The following is a 13,027-nucleotide window of genomic DNA, read 5'->3' as shown; positions in this document are numbered from 1 at the left end:
TGTGAAAGAAAGCAACAAACCTAAGATATTCAAAATAAGCATTAATTTGGCCTATTTCAGTTATCTTAGGAAGCAGAGGGGTCTGTCAAATTAAAAGTTCTACTTAGGAAAAGTGCAATTTGTTAACTAAGTAGATACAAAATACAATACATTGGTCAATTTATTATTAACTTCAAGACAACTATAATTTCAAAAATATATTTTACCATTACAGCAACATGCTGAACCAGAAAATAGAGCCCAATGGGTCTCAAATAACTAAATTTAACAAAGCTCTCAGGATGTAAGAAAAATGTTGAATATCCCTTTTCCCAATATTTAAACAGCTGTCAAAACTTACTTTATCAAAATTTATTCAGCCCAAATGAACTTGAATCAATGTCCAAATTGCAGATTATTCAGACTGACAAGGGATAATTTATAAATTAATCTTTATCAATCATTTCGTTAGACAATAATCAAGTCCTCAAAATTTAAGTACCTACAAAATAATAAGTCAAGTCCTGCAAACTGTCTATAACACTAAACTCTTTCCCACTTTAAAAAATCGTACCTATTTCATCAAACCTAAAATTTCACTGATTATAAAATGTGCCAGTATGAAAACATGCTGCAATTAAACTATATCATGACATCAATTTCATGTATTTCCATTTCAGACAGGTTAAAATGTGAACTGTATGTCTGAATCAATGATCCACAGTAAAACTTGAGATGTATTCTCACAGTGGGATATGTAGGCTTTAGGCACCTGACTTTTTTTATTATTTGAGATGGACTCTTAGCTCTGTTGCCCAGGTTGGAGTGCAGTGGTGCCATCTCAGCTTACTGTAATCTCTACTTCCTGGGTTCAAGACTCTCCCACCACAGGCTCCAGAGTAGCTGGACTACAGGTGCACGCCACCATGCCCAGCTAATTTTTGTATTTTTAGTAGAGACAGGGTTTCACCACGTTGGCTAGGTTGGTCTCAAACTCCTGACCTTACATGCCTCGGCCTCCTAAAGTGCTGGAATTACAGGCATGAGTCACCAATACCCAGCCCGACTCTTTAATTACTAATATTTAGTTCCTTGACCTTATATACTACCTTTCAATATACTTTCTAAGGCTAGTTACTAAAAAATCTCTTGATCCCTAGACTATGAAATCTCACTAGTTTCCTGCTTTTACATGAGCTTAGACATGGAAAATGTTTTAAGACATATTAACGTGATAATGCATGTAAAACCACCTGACACATTTTTATGATTTTTGTACATTCCAAATCTTCTATTCTTTTGCAAATTAATAAAAGTAAAAACTGCCAAAACCAAAATCCACACTCAGCCCAATTCCCTGGATGTAGAAGATACTCAGATGCCAGCTGAGTACAAGCACATTCCCCTAGGTAATAAGAAATGACTTGTCAGAAACCTCCAAAGGCTGCTATGAGATTCAGATAGAAATTTGATTTTCTCAACCATCAAAAAAAGAGACAACAATTGGAGCAATTATATGTTAAGTTTTAAAATATTCTCTTAATTACACTGGCCTTTCAGATCAACCAGTATACCAAAGCTATCCAGGACCTGATGTGGAGTGAAATGATGTAGAACAGAGCCATAACATAGAGTTTTACTACCATGTCAAAAATCTCACTATGTCCTCCATACTACTTTCTATAACTATGAAACTTTTTAAGTCCCAAATGCCAAATGAATTCCAATTTTTTTCCTGTATGTTAACATCTCTCATCTCTGAAGTTGGGATACACATTATCATTGATGGAACACAGTTAAATAGGCAGCATTTCTTTTTCTTTTCTTTTCTTTCCTTTTTTCTGAGACAGTCTCGCTCTGCTGCCCAGGCTGGAGTGCAGTGGTGCAATCTTGGCTCACTGCAACCTCTGCCTCCCCGGTTCAAGCAATACTCATATGTATCAGCCTCCTGAGTAGCTGGGACTACAGGCATGTGCCACCACACCAGGCTAATTTTTGTATTTTTAGTAGAGATGGAGTTTTACCACGTTGGCCAGAATGGTCTCAAACTCCTAGCCTCAGGTAATTTGCCCGCCTTGGCCTCCGAACATGCTGGGACTACAGGCGTGAACCACCATGCCTGGCCAGCATTTCTTTCTTAATGGCATATTTTTAAAATGGTGCAACTTATAAATAGTAGCATCTTGGAGTCAATCAAATAATATGCTTCCCCTTCCTTTTTCTGTTCCTCTTTGATTACCCTAGACTCTAGTGTCCTACCTACAATTCAGTGTGTCTTATTTCCAGCCTCTCGGGTGAGGGTAGAACTTTATCCCTAGGTTTTATTCTCAGACTTCTTCCTACCCACAATGCCTGAAGTGTCAGTGAAGGATGATGCTCAGAGCTAAGGAGACCAAGTTAGGTTCTCCCTCAACCACTGGAAAATTGGATGAAAGGAATTAACCAAATTGGAACCAAGAGTGAACAAGAGATTTCAAGCTAAGACCTATTTGCATTAATCTAACATGAGGTTAATCTCCTCTTATTTAAAAATCTACCCTTAGGAAAAGAAAAGAAAATAGAAAAGAGAGAAAGAAAGCACAAGGGAACTGTGTTAACCTCTGCTACCCAAAGATAGCAGAGAAATTTTGTGTCCCTGTCCCACAAAGCATACTCATAGCCTTGCACTCAAAGAGATTGTGGCAGTAACCTTTCAAGAGTTTATGAAGTAAAATGAAATCGGATTCTAAGTTCTTGGTGCTCCATGTCACCATGCTCTGTATGTAACTCCTAAACAACTTACTTAAATAAAAGTAGCAGATCTGGGCTGGGCGCAGTGCCTCATGCCTGTAATCCCAGACCTTTGGGAGGCCAGTGAGAGCAGATCATGAGGTCAAGAGATCAAGACCATCCTGGCCAACATGGTGAAACCCTGTCTCTACCCAAAATACAAAAATTAGCTGGGCATGGTGGCGCGTGCCTGTTAGTCCCAGCTACTCAGGAGGCTGAGGCAGGAGAATCGCTTGAACCTGGCTGGTGGAGTTTGCAGTGAGCTGAGATTGCATCACTGCACTCCAGCCTGGCAACAGAGCAAGACTCTGTCTTAAAAAAAAAAAAAAAAAAAAAATAGCATATTTGGGTCCACTAGGCATAATTCACCTGAATATCTATGAACTCTTTTCCAATGGGGAGACATTAGAGATGTGGGTTGAGACAAGGTGTCCAAAGAACTTAATGAGTTTTTAGAATGCTGTATGTCTTAATTACATATGATACATGATGAACCCAATTACTTTTAGGTTATCCCTAAGAACTATATTAAATTTGTTTCTAAATTCCATAGACACAAACAAATCAAGTTATACGAATTTCAAAATAATAAAAACACAAAGGACTTAGACTTTGTTATTTAAAATTTAAGTGAAACTTCATACACTTAATTCAATTTACTTTTGAAGAATACAGGAAATGCCCACATTATAAATTCTGCTCATAAATTAGCCCACTGGAACTCAAAACACATTTTCCATTAAAAGGCTGTTTTACCTAATGGATCCATTTCCAGATCAGCACATGAATCTTTAAGGTAAGCAACTTATTCATACAGTTAAAAAATATATATGCTCCAGTGCAACCAATTAACAGTTTAAACAAAACAATGGTACAACTCTATGTTCACTGCTGGGGCATAGGAAAAAGCAGGTATGAACAGCTAGATGAAATCATATACACCAAGCAGCCTAAAGTAGGTACATGGTCCAGGGCAGGATGGCAGACCCCATGTTCTGCTGCTTTTCTCCTCACCTCATCATCAACACTTACATCTCAAAACTGACACATGGCAGCCAAGATAGATTACAGACTTCAGTAATCTTCAGACAGATCAGACACCTCTTCTTCCTTCCCATTTTGCCCTCCTACACAAATGCTATCAAATAATAGTGAAGGGCAAAAAAGATGCGAGTCCAAAAGGACAAAGAAAGAGAAATAAGCAAACAAGGAGTCGATAAATATTTAGAGGACAGAAAGCAAACAGAGAGGTGGCACCTTACCCAACAGAATGGACAAAGTGAAGACTAAGTGCTGTGGAATGCGTGTGCTGATGACAAAGAAGAGCTTATTTCTCCCAGAGAACCGTTAAAAGTGTGGATATTTACGGCCACAGATGTGGTAGAATGTGGGGATGAGGCCTTGGGCTAAAAACTAGGATGGTGACTCAAAGTGTGTACATAAAAAAGCGCACCCTATGCTCTAGGCCCAGAGAGGAACCAGCACAGACTGCAGCAAAGAGTGCAAAGTGCCAGGAAAGTGTTCCCAGGAAAAAAAGGGGCGGGGAATGAGTAAAAAACTGTGAAGCATCTGAGTATTGGAAATGTATTAATAAGTGTTTAAAATATTTGGCAAAAACTCACAGTACATAGTGAAACAAATGAAAACAAGGCAAATAACAATTCCAGGAAAATAAAGAATTGTAAGTGAAACCTAACTATGTATAGTACTTGGCTGAAGAGGGAATAACATACGTATGTTAATAACAATGCAAATACCCAGTAATGATTTAGCCAAATATGCAATTGCATTGGCAGAACAGGGAAAGGCTAAACCGAGATGAGGCCCAGGTGTTGGTGTGAGAGCCCCAGTCTCAACCGCTATAAAAGAACAGACTGCATTACGGTAGAATAAGCACATCAATTTGAAATGTCAAAGTAAATACAATCTTAGTTTGAAGATTTAAAGTAGATACCTGGAGGAGAGGACAGGGGACTACTGCCCTTTGTTCCTTTAAGCTTGTGAGCACTGATGAACTGAGAATTTATTACTTCAATAGAATAAATCTTTAGGAAAGATTCTGAGGGGTTTCTGGCACATTCAAGGGCATAAAGGTTAATGTTCCTGGTTCTTTATTACATCAAATTAGACCTCAAAACATTTACTTAATGTACAATTAGACTGACAATGAAGAGTAAAGAGGATGTGTACATGTGTGAGTGCATTAACGAGAGAGAGAGACAAACTGCCTGAGATGGAAGTGACCTGTGAGTTGAGAAAGATGGGGCTCTGGTAACACTGGAAAAGGTGATGCTGACCAACCTCCCACTGAGGACAAACAGAAAAGCTGGCAAAATAGAATGAAAACACATCTGCTCAAGGGCACCATATAGCTTACAAGATGACGACGAATTAGCATGCTTAGGAGAAGATGGAAATTCAGACAGATGAGCCTGTGGCTCATCTTTGAATCATCTTAGTTCTTAAAATCTGATTAAGGAAATTCCAGAATTCTAGAAACTCCAGGTACTTGGCAGAGGAGAGAAAAACTGAAGCCTGATACCTTTAAAGAAGAAAAAAGGCAAAAAGAAGGAAAGACACCAGGAGAGTAGGGCCAGAGAGTCAGCCTAAGTTGGCTCTTCAGTGGCTTCACCTGGGACAGTGGGCTGACTGGCCAGATAGAGTGAGGCAGCTGGCAACTCAGAAATATATGTTAACTCAAATTTCAGAAAGGTAGGTTGTTGTCACCATTTTCAATTCTACACATTAAGAAAAATGTAAGTCCACCTTCATTTTATACTAAAAATTGTAAGACAATTTTAACTCACTTTTCCAATATCATTTTTCTTATTTGTGATTTACTGTTGCAATTGTTACATGGACCAAAATGGGCAGCATTAAGTGGGTGCCACTCAGGGATGACATTTGTAAAGGTGATCAGACTCTTCATACACCTATTAAAAAAATGACATAATAAATTCATTAATGTTAAATGCATTTACATTAATTTAAATCAATGTCTGATTTAAATTTTTGGTAATTCATACTTTCTTATTTCCCCTATGGCAATATTCTCCCCTACCCCTAGTAAAGAAGCTCTGTGAAGATGTTCCACGTTAATTACCCATAGCTTTCAACTATGACATGAAGCAAGAGAAAAAGACAGGGTTCCTCAACAACACCACTGATGTTAAGCATCATTCCTGGCCTCTACTCACCAGACGCCATAACAGCATGCAGATGTCTACAGACGTTGCCAAATGTCCCGAGGGAGACAAAATAGCCTCTAGTAAAAGCCACCATTCTAAGGTTGTCAAATTTATTAAAAGCTCACCCCTTACTCAAATAACTTAAACTGGCTAGCCGTTACAGACAACGAAAAATGAAAAAGGGTGTTTCCAAATAATATAATCAGGAATAACAACTTTTTTTAATCCTTAAAAATATACGGCATTAATTGTGAACAAATTTTGTTTTCGCAAGTTACACAAGTTCTAAATCTGCACTTTCATCTGAATACTTGAGAGCAACAGCCATCTAAAAGAATGATCTTTAAAGATGTACACTAAACCTCAACCATATCCACTTTAATAAAAATGTTTTTAATTAAAAGAGCAGTTACATATTACTTAAGAAATACAAGTTTCTCTTCTAAATAACCGCAAATACTGACAAATCCTGTGAGAAAGCACCATCTGTTAGATCACTACTCTGGAAGTTAACTTTTTTGTTGTTGTTTTTGTTTATTTATTTATTTATTATTATTTTTTAAGACAGGGTTTCACCATGTTGGTCAGGCTGGTCTTGAACTCCCGACCTCAGGTGATCCGCCTGCCTTGGCCTCCAAAGTGCGGGAAGTTAATATTTTAAAAGCAAAGCAACATAAAGGTCTCAACAAATGCACTGACTGTATTTCTGCTAAATTCTTAAATTTTCAAAGATAATTGTTAAGTAAAGGCTCCTATTTTTTAGTTTATAAAAAGGAGACTGTCTCAGCAAGGAAGTGTTAATTCTCCGTATGCCATCTGATGTTTCTGAGCACTTACTATGTGCAAGGAGAGCACAGCACTGGATACTCATCTTTCAACAACTCTCAGAGGCAGGTGCTCTTCTCATCCCATTTTACAGATGGGGAAAGTGACACATAGAGTGCAGTGATAAATAACAGACCTGAGATCTGCCTCTGAAGACTGTGTTTTTAACTGCCTCCAGGTTACACTTTCCAAGTTGAGTAAAAAGACCCTATACTGGCACTAAAAATAGCTTCATAAAAACAAATGAATTTGCTGGATAGTTCTCCTTTAGATTAAGTGGAAATAAGTCTTAAGTTATGACATATTAAAACACTTCATTTTAGCTTTCCTCCATAACTACTTTCATTTTTAGGACAAAGGAAGGTTGTTTTTAAAAAACAAAAAAGCATACCAAAGCAGCTGGTGGCTTCTTTCTCTTGAGCTCTCATAGTTTGTGCTATACATCTCTAAAACACATTTATCATCTTGCATTCAAAGCTAACGTAAAGCAGTCCAAAGATCAGATTAATTACAAAGTCACTGGCCCTCTATTTAGCAGTTCATGTATTACCTCACTACCTAAATAGTGAATTTGGCAAGGATAGAGACTATTTCCTGTGCCTGAGTTCCTGGCACACAGAACATACTCAACTAAAAACTGTCAAACAACTAAAATATGGATTCTAGAAAAGTTACAATTAAGCTGATTTTAATAAACAAGCTTATTTATGTTATTTCAAACCCAGGTAGTGATTAAGGAGTATACCACAGTGAGCAAGGAAGTCTTAGAAGCCAGAAAAGCCTAAGTGTGTTTCCTGACTCTGCCACTGACAGTGTATCATCTTGGGAATCAATCTAACCCCCTTCAAGCTGTCATATTCCTAAGTGCCAAATGAGGACACTAGGATCTTCCTCATTAAGTTACTGTGAGGAGAAAACCAGATAATTTATATAAATCAATGATAGAAGACTTGGAAACAGATGTGTTCTCATATTTACTTGTTTACACTAAATTATTTAAGTCCTAGGTATGAATAAAATGTTAATTCTCACCCTGTTCTAGTGGGGTTTTGGTGACTGTTACAAAAGTTTACTTAACAAAAAGTTTAATATGAAAATGTATCTGACCCAATTTTATCAGAGTAAAACAGGCCCTTTGGAGAGGGGACATGGATTTCTCCTCAGAGCAGCCATTATGTATCTTTGTTTCATGGCTTCTAACACAATGAAACTATTTCCCTGTAACACCACCATGCCAGTATCGCTCTGTTGCCCACCAGCTGCCAACTCCCCATTCATCTATCTCAAAATTCATAAAGGGACCAAACCCTTGCGATATTCCTTGGATATGTCTGCCAACAGTTAATTTCAATGATAACTTCTTGTCTATAATTTTTTTCAACTCAGGAGGGTTAGCTTTGCTCACGGTGTCTACTCTGTGGCTTCCTTTACCCTGTTCTAGTAGATCTGAGTTATCTGGTTAAAAAACACAAAATTACTTTGTTGCTTGCATTCCCTGAAGCATCCTCCCAGACTGAACTCTCCTTGACTGTTCCTTAAATTCCTAAAAAGGATTTCATATTTAGATAATGAGTACCTAAGTAATATATACATATATATATATTTATTATGTATTTTATTTGAGATGGAGTTTCACTCTTGTTGCCTAGGCTGGAGTGCAGTGGCGCAATCTTGGCTCACTGCAACCACTGCCTCTGAGGTTCAAGCGATTCTCCTGCCTCAGCCTCCTGAGTAGCTGGGATTACAGGTGCCCACCACCATGCCTGGCTAATCTTTGTATTTTTAACAGAGACGGGGGTTTCACCATGTTGGCAGGCTGGTCTCAAAATTCTGACCTCGTGATCCACCAACCGCAGCCTCCCAAAGTGCTGGGATTACAGGTGTGAGCCACGACGCAGGGCCTTCTATGTAATATTTTTATCTCACATTTTACTTTAGTAACTTTGAGAGACTTCAAGTTTTCTAACTTAAGCAGGTAAGTTAAAGAAAAGTGTGGCCGTGTGGTAGCTCACACCTATAATCCTAGTACTTTGAGAGGCCGAGGCGGGTGATCACTTGAGGTCAGGAGCTCGACACCAGGCTGGTCAACGTGGCAAAACTCCATCTCTACTAAAAATTAAAAAAATTAGCCAGGTGTGGTGGTACAAGCCTGTAATCCCAGCTACTTGGGGGTCTGAGGAAGGAGAATAGCTTAAACCTGGGAGGTGGAGGTTGCAGTGAGCCGAGATCGCGCGACTGCACTCCAGCCTGCATGATGGAAGCGAGACTCCATCTCAAAAAAAAAAGTGGAAAATATTTCTATTGTAATAATTCGAATAAATGACCAACAGAGCCAGTTTGGTCATTTCCTAACTGCCAGCCAGCAATTTTCTTAGGTATGGACCAAGTGAGGGTATCCCTCTGGTAATACCTCGCTTCCCTGACTCCTCTTCTAAAACCTATTCCTCTCCTTGCGTGGTAGGTATAGATTGAATATCTCTTATCTGAAATGTATGGGATCAGAAGCATCTCCAAGATAAAGAGATATCTTGGATATCTTATCATCTTATGTAAAGCCTGAAGGTAACAGGTACATCAATCATGGCCTTTCTAATACACTGCCGAGAGGCATTAGGAAAGTAGAAAGTATGGCTCAGCTCATGCGTAGGACGCTTCTGAAGGTGGCTGGTCTTTCACAGGACTAAGGGAAGAAATGGGGAAGCTTGCATTACCTCTGAGAACTGCTGCTAGCCTCCAAGGGCCTAAAACCAGTGTCTATGATGTTAGAAACCTAAAGTAAACAAGCAAAACCCCTCCTCTCTAATAGAATAAACAAAACGTCTACAGTTTCACGGCATTCTGAGAGGTATTCTTACTCAGCAAGGACTCTGGAGAAAAGGAGGTGTACCAATCCTCTCATGGTCCCTATTTCCAACTGAAGAACTCCTTAAGAAAACTTCTACTGGCAGTCTAACAAACCATGAGGTTTCGATCATTCCAGTTTAAAGAAGCAAGAAAACTGCAGTGTCTGGTGCTCAAACTGTTCTCTTAACCTTAGTGGTGGAGAAACTACAAGAACCCATTTTAAAAAACAAAAGAAACTAACCTGTTTTGATATTGGTGTCCACACTGTGAACATTTGAAGTCCCAAGAAAAAGAAGATAGGAAGAGCTTTTCAATATGGGGTTCTAGTTTTAAGAGCAGGGGAAATGCAAACACAGGACTTTCCATATCACCTTCAAAAAGAAAAGGAAAAATTACTGCTCATAATTAATAACAGCAAAAATTAAACCAGATTTGTGAACTATTGTCTTTTCTTACTATATTTACTGCATGAGTATGTGTTAATACTGTATGACAGAGTAAGTCAGAGTTGGGAGAGAGAAAGTACATAAAGCATTTTTCTGAAAATGTCCAGCCTAAAGATTTAATTACCACCTCAATCTCTTTCCTTTTCCTTAGCAGACATTTACGAAGATGTCTTAAGACAGAAAAACTACAAAAGACCCTATTATTTTCTACCTTTCTAGCTTTTCTCAGGAAAAAAAAAAAAAAACACATCAGAGCTATAATAGCCTTAGAGTATATTAAAACAAAAATTGGTGAGGTGTAGTGGCTAATACCTTGTAATCCCAGCATACTGGGAGGCCAAGGCAGGAGGATTGCTTGTGCTACCTCTGACAATTGCTACCAGCCTCTAGGAACCTAAAATCAATTTCTATGATGTTCACGACCAGCCTCACCAGTATAGTGAGGCACTGTCTCTACAAAAAATAAAATGAAATAAATTAGCTGGGAGCAGTGCTACACACCTGTAGTCTAAGCTACTCAGGAGGCTAAGGCAGGAGGCTCATTTGAGCCCAGGAATTTGAGGCTGCAGTTAGCTATGATCATGCCGCTGCATACCAGCCTGGGTGATAGAGCAAGACCCCTTCACTAAAAAAAAAAAAAAAAAAAAAATATGGAAATGGTTTGCTGCAGATGTTAAAAAAAAAACGTAACCAGTGAAACACTGTAGAAACACGTCAGAATTGGCCATTTCTATTCTGATCATCTTGTTTCACCTGTGGAGGGCGTGGCCACACAATGGTTAAATGACCAGCCTCGACTCTTTGGACTCTTCATCTACCACTCTTCTCAACTTTTCAGTCTAATCCTTTCCTTTAACAACTTTCTGACTGAAGAAGATCTGAATTTCATTGTCATTGAAAATAAAAACTGAACACTGAATGCTGGCTTCCAACTTTGAGACTGGGAAGTAAGTTAAGGAGGAGAATCTACATGCTTCTCTTACATTCTTTCTCCAATTGGCTTCTCTCCTTCCTATTCTCAGAGGAGCTTAGATGCTGCCTTACTGATTTGGCCCAAGAGTCTGAATCCTTCCATACCTTCCCTTACCCTGGACAGAGCCTCACTTCCATGGTCCAGTTTTCCCCTGAGCCTGGAACTACAGTTGCCTGGAACATGGCCAGGAACAGTTACCTTGGCAGGACCACAAGGCAGACAGTAGGTGTTACTGCCTAAGCAATAACACCTATTGTCAATGTGGGGTTTCTAAAAATTACTGATTACCTGAGCACCCCCACCCCCCGCCCCAACCCCTGAGATTATAATTTAAATGCCCCTAGCATTGACATTTACTTTTAAATTCCGTTGGTGCTTTTTAATGCACAATTGAGGTTAAAAATGCTAGATTTGTCTATGGGGAAAAGTACTAGAGAAGTACTAACGATATGCCCCCAAAATATTCTGGTTCTTTCTGAGAGCTGCACCCACCCTCAAGAGGCAAAACACTAGCCTACATATTTATATGGAACAGCTCTGCCCAACAATAACTCACCCAGTGGTAGATTCCTAAGTCAAACTACTCAGATTCTCTCTCCCAAGAATATGATCATCCAAGGTAATAAAATGGTATTATATTTCCTTATGATGTGAATATTTCTACATGGTAGATGAGTATAATACAAGTAAGTTACACCAATTACTTACCTAATGTGCATCTAAGCTGGGGCTGAAGTCTAACAAAAATTTCATCTCTAACTTCATTCAGACAGGTCTCTATCTCTGCAAATATTTCTGAGGTAGGTTTTTTACAATCTCCATCTAAGAAAATACAGAGAACATTGTCAATACCTCATCAATGTATATCTTCCCACTGAAAACTGAGACATTCCCAAGAATGAAAGCTGAGTCAGTAAGTTTTGCAAACAAGAGACAAAAAGCAAAACACAACATTTCCTTAATAATTTCTCTGTACTACACTACATATTCCCTTAATGTATGTTATCAGCACAATATCATTAGTACTTACTGAATGGGTAAAATCTCAATCAAAGTGTTTCTCGCCCAAATAATTACAGGCCATAGCAAAATAACTAACCTTTCAGATATATGTTTATCTATAAAATAGCTAAAGAAGTTACCTCTTTATGTGCAATTATCACTTATACTACAAATGATGTCTAGTCATTTATTGCATTCTGTGTAACTTTTATTGAACTTAGCTGGATCATAGGAACAGATAATATATTTTTTTTTTGAGACAGAGTCTTGCTCTGTCCCCCAGGCTGGAGTGCAATGGCGTGATCTTGACTCACTGCAACCTCCACCTCCTGGCTTCAAGCAATTCTCCTGCCTCAGCCTCCCGAGTAGCTAGGACCAGAGTCGCCCACCATCACGCCTGGCTAATTTTTGTATTTTTAGTAGAGATGGGGTTTCGCCATGTTGGCCAGGCTAGTCTCAAACTCCTGACCTCAGGTGATCAGCCCGCCTCGGCCTCCCAAAGTGCTGGGATTATAGATGTGAGCCACCATGCCCGGCCAGGGACAGATAAATTTATAAGGGGTCTTAATAAAGTTCCAATTATTTCCCAAACTAATATCTCGTATATTTCCCTTCTGTGTCATTTTTGAGGGGTATGAAGGGGTCTTCAGTGGCATCATAGTGTTTATTCAGTTCCATATCCTGCTCTGTCCACACAAATTTGCTTCATTGAAAACTGACCAGCCTGGGCAACACAGTGAAACCCCATCTCTTTAAAAAAAAAAAAAAAAAAAAAGCTGAGTATGGTGGTATACTCCTGCAGTCCCAGCTACTCAGGAGGTAGGAGGATCGTTTGAGCCCAGGAGGGTTAGGGTTCTCCAAACTGTAGTGAGCCGTGATCGTGCTATTGTACTCCAGCCTGGGCAAGTGAGATCCTCTCTCAAACAAATAAAAAACAAAACAAACAAAAAAAAAAACCTGGCCAGTTATTATTATTATACAGTGACTGAAACAGCACTTTT

General features: G+C 38.9%; 1 protein-coding gene across 4 annotated transcripts in view; it reads right to left on the bottom strand.

Moving 5' to 3' along the window:
* Positions 1 to 13,027, bottom strand: part of USPL1 (ubiquitin specific peptidase like 1) — a 38,461-nt gene that overhangs the window by 7,516 nt on the left and 17,918 nt on the right. For all 4 annotated transcript variants that reach the window (XM_064361729.1, XM_064361730.1, XM_012474126.2 and 1 more), the window contains 3 exons: positions 11,733 to 11,846; positions 9,847 to 9,976; positions 5,556 to 5,681 (listed from right to left, as the gene is read on the bottom strand). In XM_064361729.1, the coding sequence (XP_064217799.1) occupies positions 5,556 to 5,681; positions 9,847 to 9,976; positions 11,733 to 11,846 (370 nt within the window). The remainder of the gene's footprint in view (positions 1 to 5,555; positions 5,682 to 9,846; positions 9,977 to 11,732; positions 11,847 to 13,027) is intronic.

The sequence above is a fragment of the Aotus nancymaae genome, unplaced genomic scaffold (assembly GCF_030222135.1).
Source record: "Aotus nancymaae isolate 86718 unplaced genomic scaffold, 86718_ANA_hifiasm-v0.15.2.pri h1tg000043l, whole genome shotgun sequence".
NCBI classification, from domain to species: Eukaryota; Metazoa; Chordata; class Mammalia; order Primates; family Aotidae; genus Aotus; species Aotus nancymaae.
This window is presented reverse-complemented; position numbering and strand designations above follow the sequence as displayed.